This window comes from Coregonus lavaretus (assembly GCF_964263955.1).
Source record: "Coregonus lavaretus genome assembly, chromosome: 11".
In the NCBI taxonomy this organism is placed as follows: Eukaryota; Metazoa; Chordata; class Actinopteri; order Salmoniformes; family Salmonidae; genus Coregonus; species Coregonus lavaretus.
The window spans coordinates 49,596,591-49,618,927 of NC_139998.1; the positions used below are offsets into that span (position 1 = coordinate 49,596,591).

Sequence of the window (22,337 nt, forward strand, 5' to 3'; positions counted from 1 at the left end):
TGCATTAAGGTGGTGTGTACAGGCTATTCACAGGTTAAATGTAGGCTAAGAAGTCTGTCTTCTGCTTTTGTAAAATGATTTGAGAATAGTCCGTGTCAAACTGGTCTGTGTTGCCAGCGAGGTATGCAAATGCTGTAATGCGGAAATCTTGATATCGCCAAATAAACTTGGCATTAGAACAAAACAGAAGAGCACTGCACTCCCGGTGTTGCCGTCTGATATGTCATAGTGACCAGAGTGAGAGATACATTGTTTCGTAATGTGGTAACTAGTTGTTCTGCAGAGTAAACGAGCGATTGCAGATACATCCATTCCGAGAAATCCTGGTGACATGGAGTTTAGTCCAATCAGCGGACGGAGCTCTAGCGTCACACTGACGGCATGGATACCGGGAGGCTGGCTAAATGCCGATAGCGCGTTAGCCTATTCTCAATAGAGGTTCTATGCGCTGCAACATGAGAAAATACAGTCCCTAATATACATCTCCTGAACGTATTGTGTCCGTCTAAGCACATGAGGTAGTGAACAGTATGCGTAGACCATTTTCCTTAGGTTATTGTGGCGCAATGATGTGTGGCTTGTATTTGCTTCAAGGCATTTATTAACATGAATTACTTGAGGAAAATGTGTATTTACAATGTTGAGCAACACATGATCTATAGTCCAAATTGTGAATCAACACTTCCAGTGAGGTATAACGGTTGTGTAATATCCCTTTCAGGCTGGTGTGAGTGCTTTCAGTAAATTCAAGCAGCCTTTGGCTACATTTATTCTTATATTATGCTGTAATAGCAATATAGCATAATCGTTGCAAGTGCACCTTTGGCCTTGCTGGTATGTTAATGAACCTTTAGACTGTGAATAGGCATGCATTTGATTGCGGAGTCTCGCTGTCTTGTTGCAGGTGTGTGTGGAGAGTGTTCAGATGCAGCAGAGACCACACTCGCCACTTGTGGTCGCTTCCCTGGCGATTTTCTAGAGGGCGCACAAATGACTTCTCCCTCTGGACGGAAGTTGTTCACTAAAAACAAATTCAAACAGCCCATACAGAAACAGAATACACTCATGACTCACACACACACTGTTGATTCTGTACGGGCTGCTCGAATTTATGTTCGGCCAATCTGATATTTGGAAAGAAATCCGTCAAAATACTTCGTCACACCAAATGTTGGACGCCTTTACTGTAGACTAATTAGTATTTCTCTTACTTTTGTTTACAACACACTGTAAATGGGCCTCTAAAATGCGAGTATTGCTTTGTTGCCTTTATTTCGATTAATATTAACCCTTACATGTCTGTAAGGGCAGGTGAAGCACACAATAGGCTACCAATGTCAACCTTTGGCGTTTGGGTAGTATAGTACTTTAGGAGTAACACATTATGGAATGTTGTAAAATGTTGTTCAGTCTTTTGATGTAGGCGCTATAGCCAAGTTATTACGCATGCTTTAAGCACATTGTTTTCACTATTGCCAAGTATACAATTGTTTCTTTGATGCTTTAAAAAAAGTTTGTCCACTACATATTTCATTACAATTGATATTTTGTATAGATGGTTATGATTGAAACTCAATGAAATAAGTTTCAAGCATCCAATGTTAATGCGGTATTAATGCGTGCGTGCTGGAGTTGCGCGATGCTTTGGGTTTGGATAATATCCGTGGCTTCGCTGAGGTTAGGAGAACATCTTGCTCATGCTTACATAATGGCATGTGAGTGAGGAAAATGAGTGGTAGCCTAATCTTATCTCTCATATGGTCCTCGCTCGTTTATATTATATAATTGTGTGTGGGGATATACTTGGTTTTGTTATGTAAAGTTGAATGCACAATTGTTGGGGTCTGCACTCGCTGTGCACCCCTCTGATGAAATGTGTTGTGCAAGTTCTTGTAAGTTGACATAAATTGGCCAAGCAGATAGCTTATACATTGATTTACATTTAATGTAGCATATGTCAGTTGGAATCAGCCAATACTAATAATAGACGAATAGCCTAGTTACAGGTTAATAGCCTATTAATGTCAATGATGACAAATAATTATAATTAGGCTGTAACTTGTTGTAAATGTCGATAGTTGGAATATGGAATACCGTAAAGCCTACTTAGTCTGAGGAATTTTAAAGTTAAGCATTTGTTCAAAAGGGGCGTTATATCCCCTGTCGAGTGTGTGGTGATCCCTCGAGCTCTCTCCTCCCGGCTATACACCGTCTCATTTGCTTCAAACGTCATATAAGAACATTTATTTAGGAGTGTTGGTGTTGCAGCTTTACGCGATCCCTGCTCTTCCTGATTGAAATTGATAGGTTCGCGTTGTTTGCATCACTTTGAAAAGCCATTTCATGCCGGGGCTTAGGGGCTCAAGTAGGCTGTTTATAATTTGAACATTTAAATAGGCTATGTAGGCTATATATTACTGTCCCGCATGTTCATTGCAGGCTATGTAAGCATATAGGCTATATTACTGCCCCACATGTTCATTGCATTGTTGGTCTCAGTAGCCTACTTCCTTAAAAGCTATGGTGAGAGGGGAGCACAGGAGTTTGTCCTCCGGACACAGTGTACAAAAGTGAACTGTAGTTGTATGGAACTCAGTGTATGCTGTTGTGGCTCCTCTCCGCGGTTAAAAGATAAACAACGTGCTCGACTCAACCTTATATAAATGTAGATCGGGTGCTGAATCCTCGTATATAATCCAAAGAACAAAATCCTCCTCTTCGCCATATACAGGACAGACGCAAAACGGATTCACTTTATCGTCTCCTGTTTAAGATTATTTTCTAAACGGAAACCATCTGTCGGGCTTCAGCAACAAGCAATTGGTTGGGTGTTCAGAGGCATTACTACAATCATTATCTACCGCACCCTTCTCGTTCGTAAATCCGACAGACTCATGTCAGAGTTCGCTCCACCGTGAAGCAAGCCACACCACATGCCTTCAATGCTTTTGGTTTTTGCAAGGTTTCAGTGGAGTGAATGAGAGATCTCTTACCGAGTCCGGTAACGGTATTAATACGAGATATAAAGATTTGGACGGTCCGAAGATTCCTTATTTTTTCCTCTTTCCTGTGATTTTTAACCTCCGCTGCAGCCGGTCTGCTTTGGGACTTTTCTTTTATTGTTTAATATGCCTCTGGTGAAAGTTATGAGTTCTTTGACAAAGGGACTGCTCTACGGCTTTTACTGCACTGTACGGTAGATGAATGCGGAGAGTGGAAGCGTTGTAACTCGAGGCGGGGTTAAAGTTCAGCTCTATGCAGCGGTGAAGCGTTCGTTGCAGTTCGCAGAGTTGGAAATGTGAAAGCAAGAAGCAGGCTGTATTTTTCTCTCTCCTTTCTCCCTGTCTCTCCTTTTTTTTCTTTTCACACACACGGACACAGCCACCGCGCATACAAGAGCACACACGGACAAACCCACACACATACACACACACACACACCCACACACATACACACGCAGACCCGTTACAGCAACCCAAACACACGCGCACACACATACATACACCCTCCAAATCCAAGATTAGATACAGCAGATATGTATTCACCACTATGCCTAACACAGGTAAGTGAGGCTTTCATCTGTCTTTAACCATTTTTGTTGCATTCATGCTTTCTTCCTCAGGGACAGAACGATATGGACTAACGTTGCTCAAGGCATATAAGTTTGTGTGCAGTAGGCTTAGCATTCCTGGTTTGTCAGAGCCATCTGAACTAACTACCACATGGCGGATGGTGCCTACCTCCTACATATATATATACACACGTATATGCATGTCTATTTTAGTTCATGTTAGACATAGCCTATCTCGGTGTCAACCGCGCTTTAACTTGGACTACTTTTTGTATCCATAGTTTCAATCAAAAAATGAAGGTGACCTTTCCTATAAATTACATGTGCACGGTGCTATCGGCGTGTCTTTCCACATATTTGATATGAATGAATGCACGCTATGTTTTAACATGGGTACATCATTTTCCAAAGCTTCCCTCGCCGGCTTCCAGATCCCTGCACTTTGGGTGTTTAACATCCATGCAGTTGTCACTTTTTATCGATTACTGCTTTGAACACGATATTTAAAAGACAGCAATTTGCTGGGTCTAAATTGAATCCAAAAATATTCAAAATTAGGATCAGTGTTGTAAGCTTTCGATTTTGGTTGTTCTTGGCAGCAGCAACTTTTATGAATTTAAAATGTTGCTGCATTTCTTTACAACTGTTCCACTGTATCGGGTCCCCGCCAGTCTCTGGCATTAAACTTAGCCACTCTCTGGCATTAAACTTAGCCACTCTCTGGCATTGAACTTTGCCGTGAGCCATGTGCACGGGGACAACACAAGTTGGGACATTTCAAATAGGCTACTAGGCTACTATTATATTCGATTTTTATGAATAGTATTTTTTTTTTCTATGAGTGACATGTAGCATGCACTTGCTCAAGAGCTTCGATTATATTTAAGAATTATTCAACAACTTTCTGTGCTACAAGATAGTTGTCTTTTCTTGGACTTGAATGATTATTGTTTGAGTTTCATAACCCGAAATATGGTGGTTTGAAGACCAAAAGTTATTCAAGGTGGGAACGCTAGTGGAATAGCTTGCTAAATGATCAGTTGCATATCCATGTCGTTAATGTTTAAAAGTGTTATCGGATCTGTCTTTCCTAAAATATCTAAATATCATTTTAGCAAATGTATCATAATACAGTTATGGGTTTGTTTTAAGATGAGAAGATATTCTCCATACGTGTAGCCTGGGCTAAATGGAAGATTTCCAGGAGGAAAGTTGCAGCTGCGTGTTAGGAAGGCGCAGAAAAGGTCTATCTATATTCCAGACATAGTGTTACAGGTTTGGTGAGGTGACAGAACGGAGGACCTATATACACATTTAAATTAACAGAGAAAAAACGCACTTATTAACTGTAGCTATAATTGTTCACATATTACAATGTTATAACAACATCGATTTTTTTTCTTCTGTTTCTTCTCATTATTGGAGGGCAGAAACTGAATTGTAAAAGTTCGGATGGATTTTTTGTGTGTGCGGAATTCTTTTATTTGGCTATAGCTGCATAAGGCCACAGTAGAATGGATGCAAGTGTTTAAGTTTTTGAAATTGATTTAATATTGGCCACCAATAGGCCTATCTATTGGCCTTGTCTCAAATCAGTTGTATTTAACTATCAACATCATTTAAGTTTTGATAATATTTCCCTAAATTGATTTCATGTTTTCATACATGTACTTTTCATTATTATTTTGGGATAAAGCCTATTTTTTTCTAACATTTTGTCAATATGACCACATTATTGGTGCAAATTGATGTAAATGACAAGTACCTGACTTAATAGCAATGATGGGTTCTGGTCCTGGACTTGCCAACCTTTACAATGGAAGACCATTTCAAAACCATTAGTGCTCCTTTACCTCTAGTGCCAAGGATTACTGATAAGTCCTGAATATTTATCTATTAATATTTCATAAGAATGTACAGTGCATATACTTTAAGGCATAACTGAAATGGGCCCAAAGGAGAAGACTGAAACCTGATATTAGTTGATGGACACTAACTTGAGAAGGGACATTTGGAGAAATGTCTCACATATTTATTCATCCTAATTTTGCCTGGATCTGTTTTTTATTTCTTAAAACATGACTAGGTGAATTCACATGTACTACAATTAATCTCAGATGTATAAAACATAATCTGTTCTAATTGGCAAATGAAGTATTGACAGTTGAATGATATATTACAAAAACACTGTGTGTATTATCATCTTATTTGGGCAAAAATACTTATCAAAGTCTTTCAATTGATTCAATTATATTTGGCATATCTGCCAAGTTTTTTGTGGGTCGAATCGTATACAAGACAGGCATGCCTAAAGCACTTCCATATTTTTTGTTCACTGCAAAGCATAAAATATTATACCTAGAATTTAACGTTGACATTCTTTGTGCAATCGTAGAAAAACTATTGATAATTGCCAAAATGTGTCTTTGCGTACTGTCTTTGAGGCACATGGTACCGTTTGTGTCTAGACATGGAGGAGATGCGAGGACAGAAACAGTTGTGCACATTGCATGAGTTTGGAAAAACATGCCCCTTACAGCCTACATGAGGGTGTTTGAGTCCGCAGCAACTTAGTAAAAGCAGGAAGATTTGCCTTTGTGCAATTGCTCCAATTTGATTAGCAATGGTCTGCTCTGTTTGAGTCTGTTTACTGTTGTGGGCATGGAGAGGAGAAAGTAAGCTCGTCGACACACTCTCATAAGTACCTCTGTGTTGTGGCGTGGGTGTCAGTAGGAGGGGATTACCATCATTGCTTCTATTCTAAATTACAGTTATTCATGAGCTGTTGTTACAGGCCTGTTATTTGGAAACATTAGATCTGTCACCAAAGTGTACAGAAAGAAAACAAACTTCATAGCTGGAAGTTTAACTTAACATGTCTACTGACACACTTTTATCAGTAAATATACACTATTCTAGGGTTTGTTAGTGGAAATGCAGCAGATTATATATATTGAAATGAGGCCTATATATAAAATGGTTGAGGCACCTGTGCGTGTGTGTTTTATTAATGTTGAAAAGCAACAAGAAGGCAAATGTAGACTATGCAGGGATTGTTCAAATGGCCCAGCGACAGGGGAACTGTATATTATATACATAAACCACAAATAACAATTCACATATCAGCCATGAAGAAGTTATATTTCATAGCACATTGGCTGAAATAACTTCAGTTGGAGACGCCATTTACTGGTTTTCAAAACGATACCATTTTCATGCCTATGAGACAAGGGAGTGTGAGTCCTTTTGAAATTCGATGAAAAGGATGGTGTCATGCCATCCCAGTCAGAGGTACAGTATTTCCACATATCAAGATGAGGACAAAGGTCTTTGATCTATGAATAGTTGAGTACATTTTGCACTGGCTCAAATTAAGATCCTACATTTGTAGTTGAGCACATTTTGCACTGGTTAAAATTAAGATCCTACATTTGTAGTTGAGCACATTTTGCACTGGCTCAAATTAAGATCCTACATTTTGCACTGGCTCAAATTAAGATCCTACATCTGTAGTTGAGCACATTTTGCACTGGCTCAAATTAAGATCCTACATCTGTAGTTGAGCTAATTTTGCACTGGCTCAAATTAAGATCCTACATCTGTAGTTGAGCACATTTTGCACTGGCTCAAATTCAGATCCTACATTTGTAGTTGAGCACATTTTGCATGGCCGGGGTGGTAAGATGGCCTGAGGTGAAGCCTACTCCAGACCACTCATTACTTCACTAACCTCTACTGAGTGTGTTTGGGAAATTAAAACACGTCCCTGTTGGAGTGGTGATTTCTTATTGTTTATTACATTTGATTGGATTTCATTGGTGCATCTGAAAATGTACTGTTAGTCCCGTGCCGTGACCCACAGTCCAGACAAACTATGTACTCACTGTACATATGCATGTAACAACTCACCTAGAAGAGAAGCATATCTGCTCTGTTGCTTATAGCATGATCTAGTGTGGCATGCTGGTACAAAATTGAAACGGAGTGCTTGGAATTGGCACACTTATACTTTTGAGTTAAAACGGTGTGTCCGGAGGTATTTGTTTAATTTAAAGGTAAAGATTTCAGGTTCCAGTGCTCTTTTATTTTCTCATTCGGCAATGAACGCTTTTAGTACATAATAATGATTTTTACAAAGGAGTTTAGGCACCTTTCATCTCTTTGGTAGCTCAGCTGTGTTTATTTTTTATATACTGTAATTATCTAAAATGTCCATGCAGTAAAGTGGGACTAACATTGTGTCGTCATTGTGATCGTCAGTTCAATAGATTTAATGGTAGTGGTCATTTATCTATTATTACAATTTCTTTGTTCCTCGAAAATATTCCAGTGTGAGTTTGCAGACACGAGACTAGTTGAAATATGAGAGAGTAGTTCAGAGGTTGTTGTCTGGTTGCATGGTGCTGCTTTGTTCTGGCGTAGGGTGGTGCTGTAACATTTCCATGGCCTGTTTTATGTTGTGAGGCCAGATTTTGAGAGGGAGCATATTGTCCAGTGTGTGACTGTGCTAGTAGCAGGTGTAACGGACTGATCCACAACATGCCATCTATCCACATTCTTGCTCTAATAGCTGTGCAGGCAGCTCTCCCTGCTAAAAACCCATAGAATGTACCAGTCTTGGAACAGTTTTCTGAGCGAAACGTTTTTGCCTGTACATCTCTTTGTGTGTGTGTGTGTGTGTGTGTGTGTTTGCTCACGCATATATGTTTGCATGGCAAACAGTTAAAAATAGACTTTCAGCTTTCCCACTCGGTTATTGCTTTTTCTATGTCCTCTCTGGCAGACCCCCACAGACCCACATTCTTGCCAGAGAGCCAAGACATGGCCTAGACAGGCCCTATTTCACACTGCTCCCTCTTTGTCCATACGGCCCAGAGAAACTCCTCCGTTAGCCAGCTCTCCTTATGTTAATAGAACGGCCCAAGCGCAAAAAAAGGACATAAATAATCATAAATACAAACGTGGCAGACATTGCATATTATTTGTTTTCTAAAAAGTCATTTTTTGAATGATATTCTATCAAAGAGTAGTAGTGCATGTTCTTTATTGCATTCCTACATATTTCAGATAAAAGTAAATTAGTGTTTACTCAATGTATATCTGATTTCACAAGATTAATTGTAATGATGATTGCTGCTTTGTCTTTTATTCGATTACATAAAAAAAGTGTTTCACTATGAATGTATGTTACCACCAAATCATTCATAATTATTTTATCCTGTGGTCGTCTCTTCCACAGGATGAATTCCATCCTTTCATTGAAGCTCTGCTGCCCCACGTGCGAGCGTTTGCCTACACATGGTTCAACCTGCAGGCCCGCAAGAGAAAGTACTTCAAGAAGCATGAGAAGCGCATGTCTAAGGAAGAGGAGCGTGCAGTCAAGGACGAGCTGCTCAGTGAGAAGCCTGAGGTCAAGCAGAAGTGGGCATCACGCCTCTTGGCCAAGCTCCGCAAGGACATTCGGCCAGAGTTCCGAGAGGATTTTGTGCTCACCGTCACCGGGAAGAAGCCCCCGTGCTGCGTGCTGTCCAACCCCGACCAGAAGGGCAAGATGAGGAGGATCGACTGTCTGCGCCAGGCAGACAAAGTCTGGAGGTTGGACCTGGTCATGGTGATTTTATTCAAAGGTATTCCCCTTGAAAGTACTGATGGCGAAAGGCTGGTAAAGTCCCCACAGTGCTCGAACCCAGGGCTGTGTGTGCAGCCTCATCACATTGGAGTTTCTGTAAAGGAGCTCGACCTCTACTTGGCCTACTTTGTGCATGCAGGTAAGTCTCTCTTTTTTGTTTCTCAACTCTCTAAACAAGTCAACATTTGTTAGAAATTGGAATTGCGTAAATGTTGGCCTCACTCCATGTGATCATAAGAAATGGAATGTGTGATAAAGTTGTACTGTTAATCGAAAATAAAAACACTCGGATGGGGTTAGCGGGTCAAATGAACCTTATCAGAGAGTGCAGGCCAATGTAAAGTACATAGTTGGCTTCACTCTTTCAAGCAGGGGCTTCTTCCTCCACTAACAGCAACACAAACACCAGCTTTCACTTGCAAGGTTTGGAAGTGCTCTGTTTCACCAGGCAAACCAAGCACCTTAATTACAATAATTTCTTCTCTCCAACAAATGGAAGCTTAAGTGAGCTAGGTGTAATGTGTTCCTACTTTTACATTCCTATAGCATCATACTGTCAATGTTGTTGTTCTTTAAAAAGCTTTTGTTCAGTTTTTGCAGATTTTTGCATCGAAAGTCGTCAAATGTAAATTAAAAAAGTTGTGTAGTGATTTTGGCCAAATATCTGAATGGAGCTTTTAATGTTTGGAATAAGCCTATAGGATTGATTCCCTTGTGGGAGCTGTGCAGTACTAGGTTTTAATCGGGCTGGAATGGGAGCTCATTTTAACTTGGGCCAAGCACAAAAGTGTAGGCCTTTGGAGGATTTTTGTTCAAATTCTGCATAATGGACCTCATCATGAATACCACAAACAGCTTAGTCAATGACGATCTAATAGGACACAAAGAAATCCCTGATTAGCAATATGCTAAACACATAAAACATTAAATTCAAGTGCTCGTTGGTGTAGACAAGTCAAACATTGACACTAATTTCCAAAGTTTCTTTTTGCACTTACATTTTTAGGTACAGATACAATTTGTCTCAAATATACTGGACAAAAATATAAACGCAACATTCAACAATTTTACTGAGTTACAGTTCATATAAGGAAATCAGTCAATTGAAATAAATTCATTAGGCCCTAATCTATGGATTTCACATGACTGGGCAGGGGCGCAGCCATGGGTGGGCCTGGGAGGGCGTAGGCCCACCCTCTTGGGAGACTGGCCCACCCACTGGGGAGCAAGGCCCAGTCAATCAGAATGAGTTTTTCCCCACAAAAGGGCTTTATTACAGACAGAAATACTCCTCAGTTTCATCAGCTGTCCAGGTGGCTGGTCTCAGACGATCCAGCAGGTGAAGAAGCCGGATGTGGAGGTCCTGCGCTGGCGTGGTTACACAGGGTCTGCGGTTGTGAGGCTGGTTGGACGTACTGCCAAATTCTCTAAACCGACGTTGAAGGCGGCTTATGGTAGAGAAATGAACATTAAATTCTCTGGCAACAGCTCTGGTGGACATTCCTGCAGTCAGCATGTCAATTGCATGCTCCCTCAAAACTTGAGAAATCTGTGGCATTGTGTTGTGTGACAAAACTGCACATTTTAGAGTGGCCTTTTATTGTCCCCAGCACAAGGTGTACCTGTGTAATGATCATGCTGTTTAATCAGCTTCTTGATATGCCACACCTGTCAAGTGGACAGATTATTTTGGCAAAGGAGAAATGCTCACTAACAGGGATGTAAACAAATTTGTGCACACAATTTGAGGGAAATAAGCTTTTTGTGCGTCAATAACATTTTATTTCAGCTCATGAAACATGGTACCAACACTTTACATGTTGCATTTATATTTTTGTTCAGTATACAATTTGCTGAGGCTCATTGTGGCTAAAATGGAAAACCCATTCTGCCAGCTTTTATACTTTGTAAGCCTATTCATGGGCGCTTTGCTCTCGCCAGCATTCTGATAGCTGAAGTTAGATGTTTTTTCGGCCTTGATTGTGAATCAGAGCAAGAGGGAGAAGAAAGAGATGGTGCCCACAGAGCATCTCTCTCTCTCTCTCTCTCTCTCTCTCTCTCTCTCTCTCTCTCTCTCTCTCTCTCTCTCTCTCTCTCTCTCGTCACTCTCTCTCCGTCTCTCTCTCTCTCTCTCTCTCTCTCTCTCTCTCTCTCTCTCTCTCTCTCTCTCTCTCTCTCTCTCTCTCTCTCTCTCTCTCTCTCTCTCTCTCTCTCTCTCTCTCTCTCTCTCTCTCTCTCTCTCTCTCTCTCTCTCTCTCTCTCTCTCTCTCTCTCTCTCTCTCTCTCTCCCCGTCACTTTCTCTCTCTCTCTCTCTTTATCTCTCTCGTCGCCTCGTCCCACAGGATCAGGTTTCTTCCTGTGTCTTATTTAAAGCAGTGGAGCATTTCTAGAGCTCTGTTGATTAAAAGCCATCTAAAGAGAGATGACCTCATCCACCGATGCCGAAGGTGGGGTTTTTCAGCTGAAGTCAGTAATTAAATGTATCCCCCACTGCTGCCGGTGCAAGGGGTGGTAGAAGGGGACTTGTCACCCCCGTGCCAACACTATCCTGCCACCAACCCTTTTAACAGCAAACTTAGTAGAGCACTTTTATTATCAGGGTATTAAAATTCTCAAGAACAACTATTGTGCAAATTCTTGCAAAGTGTATGAATACTTGCAAAGTTTACAACTTAATTAGCATTTTATTATCTTTATCTTTAGGCTTACTCTTCTATTCTTGGGAGAGTTTTGTGATGTAATGCCACATGCCTAACCCTATTTAGTGGCGAGTGTGTGTGTGGGAGGGGATGGGCTGGGATATCAGTCTTTAACCAGGGCTTTCCGTGCGTTGTTCAACCGTCACAAGCTCGCATCGTCTGTCATCTTTAGGAACAATGTGGTGTCAGGGCGGGCCCCCCTTTGACTCCAGAGCAGGCAGCGTGGCCAGGGGTAATTTACGGCCTCGCTCTCGGCCCGGCAACGGGTGTCGCTATCACAGGAGCACTCAACATGTGGGAAAGGTCATGGCTTAAGATGTTAGGGCCTTGACCCTATCTTCTAGGCATTTGACCTCTTAGACAAATATCACCCCTCATTAGCAGCCAGTCAAGCTGCTGGATAGCATTGGCTTTGGAAGCCTCTGTGACCTCTTGTTAAAGCAGCCCACTTTCACTTGGTTTGGGGCAGCAGGACCAGTTGGTTAAAATTAGCCAATAACCGTTTCGGCATTGACCGAAGCAACCGCTTCAAGCCATTTATTTAATGGAAGCTAAAAAAAATAGCAAAAATTCTGCAAGCCGTATAGAATGCTTTAGTAGCCATTGATGGCATATGCCTAGATAGTTTTATGTAAAGTTGAAAGTTGTTGGGTGATTAACCGTTGCAGTGGTAGTTTAATGAAATCATACAAATTATATTGCTAAAATGTTCCGATAAAAAAAAAAAATTATTGTATTGCACCCAGATAGCTATTATTGGCACAAAACTGGATGAAAGAAAATTGTGTTGAGACTAGTGGTCCCATGGCTAGCTGGCCTTGCTTCCACTTAATGTTATGCGCTCTATTAAGTCTGCTAACCATGACTTCATGTCACTTCTGGACAAGAGGCACTGCTGTTGGTCCTCTGTAGCTCAGTTGGTAGAGCACGGTGCTGGTAATGCCATGGTAGTGGGTTCCATCCCCGGGACCACCCATATGTAAAAATGTATGCACGCATGACTGTAAGTCGCTTTGGATAAAAGCGTCTGCTAAATGGCATATCATTATTATATTACAAGAGCAAGTAGACTGGAGGGTATTGCAAAAACTATCTGGTGGACAACTGTCTAATAATTCAAATGGGATAGTTACTCTTGATAAGACTCTGGTCCTTTGATGCCCACCTTGATTGCCGACTCAAGATAATGGGCACTTAATAATTATTTATCGTGTGTCCCTTTCGGGAAATGTGTCTTGCATCTCAACAAACTACAGCAGAACAAGAAACCCCCCCCCCACAAAAAAAATGCTGGCTTGTTTGAGAGACACGAGTCACCACCGTGCAGCACCAGCGGAAGTGAAACCAATCACAAAATGGAGGGTGAAGGAAGTTGAGGGAGGGTTAAGGAGGTTCAAGGCCTCACTGTGGACTGGACTGATCTTTACCTCCTCAGGGCCTGATGAGCTGGCGAGACCCAGGCTTGTAAAGGGAGAAAGACGTCAGTGTCATGAAAGTGACAAGACATTGAAATCCAGGCGTCAGTGTCATGAAAGTGACAAGACATTGAAATCCAGGCGTCAGTAACGCAATGCAGATTGTTCATCTATAGTAGTGGAGCTTTTGTTTGGAGTTGGTGTCCTGTTATTGCTAGCTATAGCACATGGTTAGCCTAAATGATGGCAGTAAAGAAAACAGCCCATAGATCGGCTAACTAGGGGGAATGATGTTCTAATACAAAATAACATAAACTCGGGCCTAGTTGATTGAACTACATTTCCATCTCACCCTTCTCTCTGTTTTCGCTGTGCTTAATACAATTGAAGGATACCACTGGCTGGATGAGATAGGTCCACTCAGTGGCATGTCATGTGAACATTTCCAGGGCCGCTGTTTTTATTGCCGCTTTACCTTGTATGTCCCCGGTGGCAGAGATGAACAAACAGTTTGCGTGTGAATGTGAATGTCTGTAAAGACGTCTGATCTATTTCCCTCTGAGCTCTTAAACAGATTTGCGCTGTAGCTCTCTAAACTAGTTAGCTTTGACGATGCATCCTCGAGGCACTGTAACATTTAGGTTCTGATCAAAAGTAAAGAGTCACTCCATTTGTTTTACTGCCCTGGAACTGCAAGCGTTTATGTCCAGAGAGTTTTGCGCAACCCTCCACAGGTTGGGCGAAGAGGGGTTTTGAAATGACTTGGCCTTACACACAGAGCACAGCACACCAGTCTGGTTTGCTGCCAGTTTAGATCATCAGCCACAGCTGTAAAACGAGGTGCAGAGAAAGGGAAAAGATACCTGCCGTTCCTTTGTAACGGTGCACACACACAAAGATGGTGGTTTGCTGTGTTGCCTGGTTTTTTTTGCTGAGAGTAACTCAATCTGGCAATATCTACCGGCTGACTTTTGGCTCTTCTAATGTTACAGCCGTTTTATATTTCCCTCCCCTTCCACAGGCTGAGGAATAACAATAATTTGGAGCTATTTAAGGCACTTGTGGGATAAACCACAACCTTTGTTGTGGTTACTGCCCCCCCCCACCACCACCCACCACCACCCACCCACTCAACCCTGTTTGGGACTTTCCCCCCCTCCCTAAATCCCACTAACCACCCGACTGCCATAGCTATGATTATAACAATGACTGTGTCACCACGCTCTCTTTCGTAAGTGCAGCGGTACAGAGACACAAATACACACACACATGCACACACTGTACCATTCATTGTAATTGAGGTTGGGGCCCATTCATAAAAATGCTTCATTGTCATAGTGTTTGATATCAGCGAGTAATAGCAAGTTTGTGTGTCTGCTATGTAGATGACCTACTAGAGAAATCCCACAGCTGGCACAGCCCCCCAGTACCAAAGGACTAGCCCAGCCGGGATCAGATAGTCTGATACAATACACTGCCTTTTTAATTTCACTGGGTATGACCTTCTTTTAAACCATTTATTCACTGGTTTATTGGATTAAACAAAGCAGATAAGGTTCTCAGATGGGGAAACATTGTAAGATTTCTGTCGAACAGCATTCACCCTACGTGGGTAAATATCTCATAAACCTAATTTGCACCGCAAATTCAGGTAATCTGTTTAAAGTGCATTGTCAACGCTGAGCTCTCCCCGAAATCCTTACAAATGTACAGTTTTGGAACATATTGTCTGGTTCCAGTTGAGAATTTTGAAGCATGAACGATCACAAAACAAAAACAAATACGCTGGCCCATTTGTCGTCTTGACTGCTTTGAGGACCTTCTATGCCTCCGTCTTTCTCAATTTCTTTGTTGTTCATCTGACAAACAAAAACTCATTCTCTCACTAAACAAGCCAGCGCATTTCAGCATGGGCATTTTAAATCCTAATACCTTTCAATATGCGAAACATAAAACAGATTAGCTAATTTCTAAATCTCGTATTTGGACAGATTTATTTATTTTTGCCACTTTGAGCAGCAGAGGCTAGGCTACGTAGCATTAGCTTTAGTGCAGCATAGTAAGAGGTGGTCTGGCATGTGTATAGAGAGGGGATGTGGTGGGGGGCTAGCTGCTGTCTCAATGGGGCAGACGGACGGATGGACGGATGGGGAAGTTGGGCTAATTAATTCTGCATTAATGCCCCATTCACTCCAAGACATCTCCAGCAGCAGAGAGGGGGAGACGGAGGCATGTGCCAAGCTTTCTGAAGCTCGCTGTTCTCTTTCTTCTTTGTTCATGAGATATGGTGGTTATCTATGAGACTTAGGCAGACAGGAATCTGTGGGCCTCAGATCTGCAGGAGCGATATTTTCTCCTCTCCTCCATGTTGGATATTTGCTGTTCTTTGTCTGTTTTTTGGGGCCTGTCTGGTTCCAAAGGAGTTAAAGCCTAGGAACTGCATGTGTTGAACCATAGCTCTCCTTAACGGCTAAGACCATTCAGGAATTCAGGACACAGAAGTCTCTTCCCGATTCAGAACAGCAGCTTTGGCTAACTTCTGAGAATGGCCTCTTTGTACCCACATGCCATTCAACAAGAGTCCCATTGTCTTTAGCTCCCTTCTAGCCTCAGCGCTCGTCATTGCTCAGTCTTTATTGTATGCACTGTGATTGTATTAGGACTTGATGAGGACTTCATTTGAATGGTGGGCAGACAGCTCATATGCTGTTCGGGCCCGAGCGGGGGAAACTGTGCTAATCATCTAATTACCGGCGGGACCTTTTTTTCTTTTTTTTGCCAAGCGTGCACTAGCTAGCTGTACATGGGTGAAAGCGCACGCAGAGAGGTAGAAACAAGCCATTCATCTCGCCGCCTGTCTTGGAATATTCCACTTGTTGTCCTGCGCATTGATTTGCCATGCCACATGATGGCGTGTCGGCGGTGCAAACTGAAGTACTTTTTAAACCACACACAAATACACACACACACACACACACACACACACACACACACACACACCAATGAATGTGTCAGTGCGTGAGAGGGTAGGAAAGGGGAGGAAGAGACGATCAGACGGTCAGGCCCGAATCTCAGGATTCACTGTGTTTAAACGTCAGCTCCTCTCCCGTCTTTATCGAGGGAGCTACAGGATTCACTGTGTTTAAATGTCAGCTCCTCTCCCGTATTTGTCGAGGGAGCTACAGGATTCACTGTGTTTAAATGTCAGCTCCTCTCCCGTCTTTGTCAAGGGAGCTACAGGAATGCGCTGCAGCTGGTGATTTGTGCCAGTCAGTAGGAAAATAGCGTAACCATCTTTATAGGGGATCTTAGCAACTGAGAGAGGCTCATCTCCCGACACCCAGTGCCCTAGCTTTCTCACTTCAGCTGCCGCTTTCTAGCCGGCCCAGTGCAAACGGACCGACGGTCTGACGTCTGAGATTTGCTTCTCTTACACTTGATAAGAAAACATTTACGGAATAGAATTGGTCCTTTATGGCCTCCAGAGTGGCGCAGCGGTCTAAGGCACTGCATCGCAGTGTTGCGGCATCAGTACAGCCTGGGGTTCAAGCCCAGACTGTGTCATTACCGGCCGTGACCGGGAGTCCCATAGGGCGGCGCACAATTGGCCCAGCATCGTCCGTGTTAGGGGAGGTTTTGGCCGGGGGGGCTTTACTTGGCTCATCGCGCTCTAGTGACTCCTTGTGGCGGCCGGGCGCCTGCAGGCTGACTTTGTCGTCAGTTGAACAGTGTTTCCTCCGACACATTGGTGCGGCTGGCTTCCGGGTTATGCGAGCGGGTGTTAAGAAGCGCGGTTTGGTGGATCATGTTTCGGAGGACGCATGACTCGACCTTCGCCTCTCCCGAGCCCGTTGGGGAGTTTCAGCGATGAGACAAGATTGTAATCACGAAATTGGGGAGTAAAAATAAAATAAAAGAGATACCCTCCTGGAGGTTTACACCAGGCCTCTCTAACCCTGTTCCTGGAGAGAAGCCCTCCTGGAGGTTTACACGAGGCCTCTCTAACCCTGTTCCTGGCCAGATACCCTCCTGGAGGTTTTCACTCCAACCCTGTTCCTGGAGTGATACCCTCCTGGAGGTTTTCACTCCAACCCTGTTCCTGGAGATATACCCTACTGGAGGTTTTAATGCCAACCCTGTTCCTGGAGAGAGACCCTAGTGGAGGTTTTAACGCCAACCCTGTTCCTGGAGAGAATCCCTCCTGGAGGTTTACACCAGGGCTCTCCAACCCTGTTCCAGTCGAGATAGCTTCCTGGAGGTTTTTATTTTGACCCCAGTTGTAACTAACCTGATTCAGTTTATCAACCAGCTAATTATTAGAATCAGGTGCGCTAGATTTGAGTGAAAACCTACAGGACGGTAGCTCTCCAGGAACAGGGTTGGAGAGCCCTGGTGAATATTCATCAGTCCAAACAGGTGTGTTATTCTTCTTCTGAAGAGTCGTCTCAGAGGGAGCGTAGCATAGCCACAAGGCTAGCTACATGCAAAATCGGGTGAGCGTTGGGGTTCAGTCAGAAAACTGCCAGAGTGGTACAGTCAGAAGTACAGTCAGAAAACTGGCAGAGTGGACACCGGAGGATGAAGAGGGAAACCGATTTCCAGCATTACAAATGCATTCCTAGAATTGTGTGTTTTTTCTGTCCGTTGTGGTGGGGGCACTGCTGTCCATTATCTTGAAGAGGTCTGAACTCGTTCAGTGCCAAGGCAAGAGACTGAGACCATGTGATCGACTGATGAGCCACTATTGTGTGGTGAACCCATTTGGGACAGCATATAAAAGGGACTGCAGACATGAAACAGAACAGCTGTGGCCGTCTGTAGGGGAAAGTTGCTACAGATGGTGAAAGAAGTGAAAAATAAACTATCGTATGGCTGGTCAAATATAGAAGAAAGACTAGGGGTTTACTGAACTGGTTCCTCTTGCATTGTGTGTGTGTTTGCAATGCATGTCTTGTCTTAGTGAGTGTGTTCAGTCAAGTGTTGTTTTTAGCTCTTGTGTAATAGCGGCGAATGCTTCCTGAATCACTGCTCTATCCTTATACCATTTCTGCCCATCTGCTGTGCAGTTCAACAAAGATGTATTTTCTCCGTGCTCCAACTGACACGTTTACTCCTTTTTACATGTTACCCCATTATATTTACATTATATTTAACAGTATTAGCATATACTGTATATTCATTAAAATTAGCAGGGGGGGCAGTGTGTGTAGACTACTGCAGGTCCTGTCTCTCTCGGCTGCTCTGTAGTTAAGAATGGAGGTCAGGCCAGCCGTCTGCCAGTGGGCCCACAGTCCCAGGGTCCCCCGCTCTGCTCTGCTCACCCTGCGGTGATTAAACCGTGAGTGAGTGACACGCTCCTCCTCGTGATGCACTGGATAGAGAGGGAAAATCCATCTCTCGCCTTCTTACAGCCTGGAAAGTATCAATCTGGAACACTGCATCTACCGTTTCAATCTCCAACAGCTTCCCCTCAAAAACAACTGCAGTTAGGCTGCATTACCAGAGATGTGGAGACGGAGAGGCCTGTGGTTATAACGGACAGAAGAACCAGGCAAACTCCAAAGTCACTCTAACCGTGATTGATGAGGACGGTAGTCGTTAGGTTAACGAGTCGACTGTGTTTGGTCGGTGAGTTAAGCAGCAGAGATGGGGATTTGACAGTGAGCCATCCCAAAGCCCCAGAGTGGAGGAGAGAGAGGGGAGCTGTTCTCCCCTCGGCATATTTCAAGAACACTGTCCGGCCGCTTTGGACAGCGTCCAGGAGGAGAAGCCATACGAAGCGGCCATTTTGTAACGAGGGCCTCTGACGTGACGTTTCACCTCTTTGTTGTCGTTTTCTTCCCTCCATTGGTTTCTGTTCATATTGTCAGATGGTCGTTTTTAATTATTGACAAGTGAAGGGTGGTGGTGGGGGTAGGGGGGGCGTAAGTGTGGAGTCTTTTTTATTTTATTATTGAACTATTTTTCCACCGGCACCGCCCTCAGTCGCTCCATCTGTGTATGCGGAGCAGGGCAATATAAATAAATAATTCAATATGGATAATAAGGCTGTGGCGCTACAGCGTGCCAAGCCACAAGGCCCTGGCACAGCGCACACTGAATCCCCTTGTTTAGTTCAGCGGAAAGGATGGGCGCTCCTTCAAGAAAACATTGAGCATCAACCCAGTACATTAGCAATTACGCTTCCCTGGCTTGCGTCAGGAGCTAATGTAAACATTGCTTCTCCTGGCATGCCGGGGCAAAACAACAAGCTCGGGACCAAGCCACCTTTTTGAAGAAGAGAAATTAAAGATCCGAAAAGAAAGCCAGGCATAGGGAAGTTGGGATATTTTTTTCGATTCCTGAAGTGCTTCCCAGCTCCAAGCCATCCCAAGGCTAATGAGATGAGAGGAAGGGGAGAGATGCTGATTATTTAGGTCTGTATGGCTTGTGTGGCCTAATGAGGAAACCTACTGTCAAATCATGACCCGTGCCTCTTTCTCCTACTCACCTTCTCTTGCACGGTGATTTCACCGTAAAACTTCCCACTCTGCCATGAATGAGGGACAGAAAGAAATAATCCCCCCCCCCCCCTCACTTTAGGTCTGTTGTTCCCAAAGAGTGGATCCGCATGGTGCGTTTTCTTTAGGTAATTAATATGGCACCTTTTACGAGATACCCCTGCGATTGTGTGGCCACTCCCAGATATGCTTGCTGCTTGTTAGTTTTGTTAGACCAGTAAGTCTGACACAAGTGCATTCTCGACCGCCAAGCATTACGGCCCTCATTTATTTGTGCCCTTCAACCATAAAACTGTTTTCAAAGGGGAGACAAAAGCGGCACTTGATTAGTCGTGAAACTGTCTGGGAACCAGGCTCTAGGCGACCAAGCTAATTGGTCAAAATTTCCTATCAAGAAAGGAGAAACTCCTATTCCCGTATATGCACGTTTAAATGAATGTCTTTTTGTCTTTTTCTGAGGCCCCTTATAATCACGAACCAGTTTTCTCCCGTCATTCTTTCTGTGTGTTATTTATTCTCCATCGTCAGGACCAACTCCTGAACCCAAATGGATGGGAACTGAGGGGGGCCTCCCTCTCCTAATGGACAGCTCATATTACTTCACACAGACAGAGAAGGCGTCTGGCCCCGGAGAACTCAGCGCTCTGTCGTGAAATATTGAATATTGTTTAAAGATTCCTTTTATCCGTGCTTGGGCTTGGAGGGCGGGAGGAGGGAGGGGACAGAACAAAAGGGAGAGAAGTCATTAAGAACCACCTGACCTTCTACTCAGACCATACAGGCCCCATAATGAGGGCTAACCTCAGTAAGTTGTCCTAAACCAAGGTGTCTGCGGTTTACCTCTATGACCCTTGTGTTGTCTGTGCACTGTGAGCGCTTATGTAATTGCTAACGAACACACACGCCAAACAAAAGTATCTCACGGCGTCTCGTCAAGCAAAAGTGCAGTAAGTCAATATTCCCCGAAACGTTACTGGTGGGTCGTCTTCCTAGAAAGTTGGGACCTGCTGTGAGTCGAGCCAGATATTTCCCCTCACACCCGTTGGCTGCGGAAAACAAGTGGTGGTAGCCCTTGGCCTAATCCCTGCTCGTATGTACCCCCCCCCCCCCCCACCCCGGAGCTGAGCGAGAGAGGCTGGAGGGTATGGTTCAAAGTCAGATATACTGAGATAAGGCAACATTCTATCATACCAACTCTGTGCCGTGTGACCAGCCCAAAACTGCTCTCCCTGTGACCAGGCAGGCAAAAGTTAGTGCTTCTCTCTCTCTCTCTCTCTCTAGCATATCATTCCCCATCACTTTTCTCTCCCCCTCTCTATCTCTCTGCATGGTGCAGGTGGGATAGTTGTCTGGTTGGTGACAGCTATTTTCTGTTGATGTCCCGTGGCTGAACTCTGTTGGAGCAGGGAGGGTCTATACTAGTCTACTACCCTTACGAGTGTCGCTCGATCTTCTCTGTCTCCATCACACCATAAACAACGTCGTCTAGAGGCCAAAATTGAAATGTTTGCATAGGGACAAAACAAATATGCAGCTATGACAGCAGAAGCTAGCTGAGGTTAGAAATACCTGTGGAGCGACAAGAGAAAGGACAGTGGTTGAGGAGTATTGTCTGTATTGTACTGTAAAACTCTCTCTCTCACACACACACACACACACACACACACACACACACACACACACACACACACACACAGAGATGCATATGCACGCACACACAGACACGTTTTTGCTCTCTCCTCTCCTCTCCTCTCCTCTCCTCTCCTCTCCTCTCCTCTCCTCTCCTCTCCTCTCCTCTCCTCTCCTCTCCTCTCCTCTCCTCTCCTCTCCTCTCCTCTCCTCTCCTCTCCTCTCCTCTCCTCTCCCCTCTCTCTCTCTCTCTGCTGCTTCATGCTAATTAAATTCCTGCGCTGTCCATTAGACGGATAGAGTGAGCGGACTGCTGACTCAACACAGGTAGGGCAGCCCGCTGTAATGGCTGGGAGAGCTCAAGTGCCCAAGCAATTCATTTGGCCCCCATTTTACACATCCCTGGGTCACCACATGCTTTCAAGGGTGCAGAGAGGAGAGAGGGGTGCGAGCCAGGGGGAGGGATAAGCTAATAACAAATCAAAATGCTTTAATTCTAAATGGACACTACACCAGGCTGTGTCCTCTAAAATGTACTGACGTGTGCTTACCCTCTCGATGTATTGGCTTGTAGTCTTTTCAACTACTTCACTAGGCTTCACTAGGGTAATGGAACTCAAATATTATTGTAATTGCCATGTTAAAATCTACACAGGTGACTCCTTTCCAAAAGGTTTGGGGTATTTCCCTTTCATACCACAGAGACAGTTTAACCTTGATGTTGAGAAGCTATCAGCGGGTAAAGCCATCAAAGGGCTGTGGCCGGTACATTGGGCAGGTCGGCAATGTTCTTTCTTCACAAAGCTTGTGGTGTCACAGCTATCTTTTTCCTGGAGGGTTGTGACAATATGCAAGGCACGGCACACATTATTTAGGATCTGACCGCCAATAAA

The 22,337-nt window shown here is 43.7% G+C and overlaps 1 protein-coding gene across 1 annotated transcript; it reads left to right on the top strand.

Annotated features, from left to right (window-relative positions):
* Window positions 1–2,598: 2,598 nt before the first annotated feature.
* LOC311137574 (nuclear factor 1 A-type-like) lies at window positions 2,599–14,756 on the top strand (the record flags this gene model as incomplete). Its single annotated transcript, XM_084172086.1, has 3 exons — window positions 2,599–3,562; window positions 8,811–9,339; window positions 14,701–14,756. The coding sequence occupies exons 1-3, from the start codon at window positions 3,536–3,538 to the stop codon at window positions 14,754–14,756; spliced, it is 612 nt and encodes a 203-aa protein (XP_084028212.1). The 5' UTR covers window positions 2,599–3,535.
* Window positions 14,757–22,337: the final 7,581 nt, after the last annotated feature.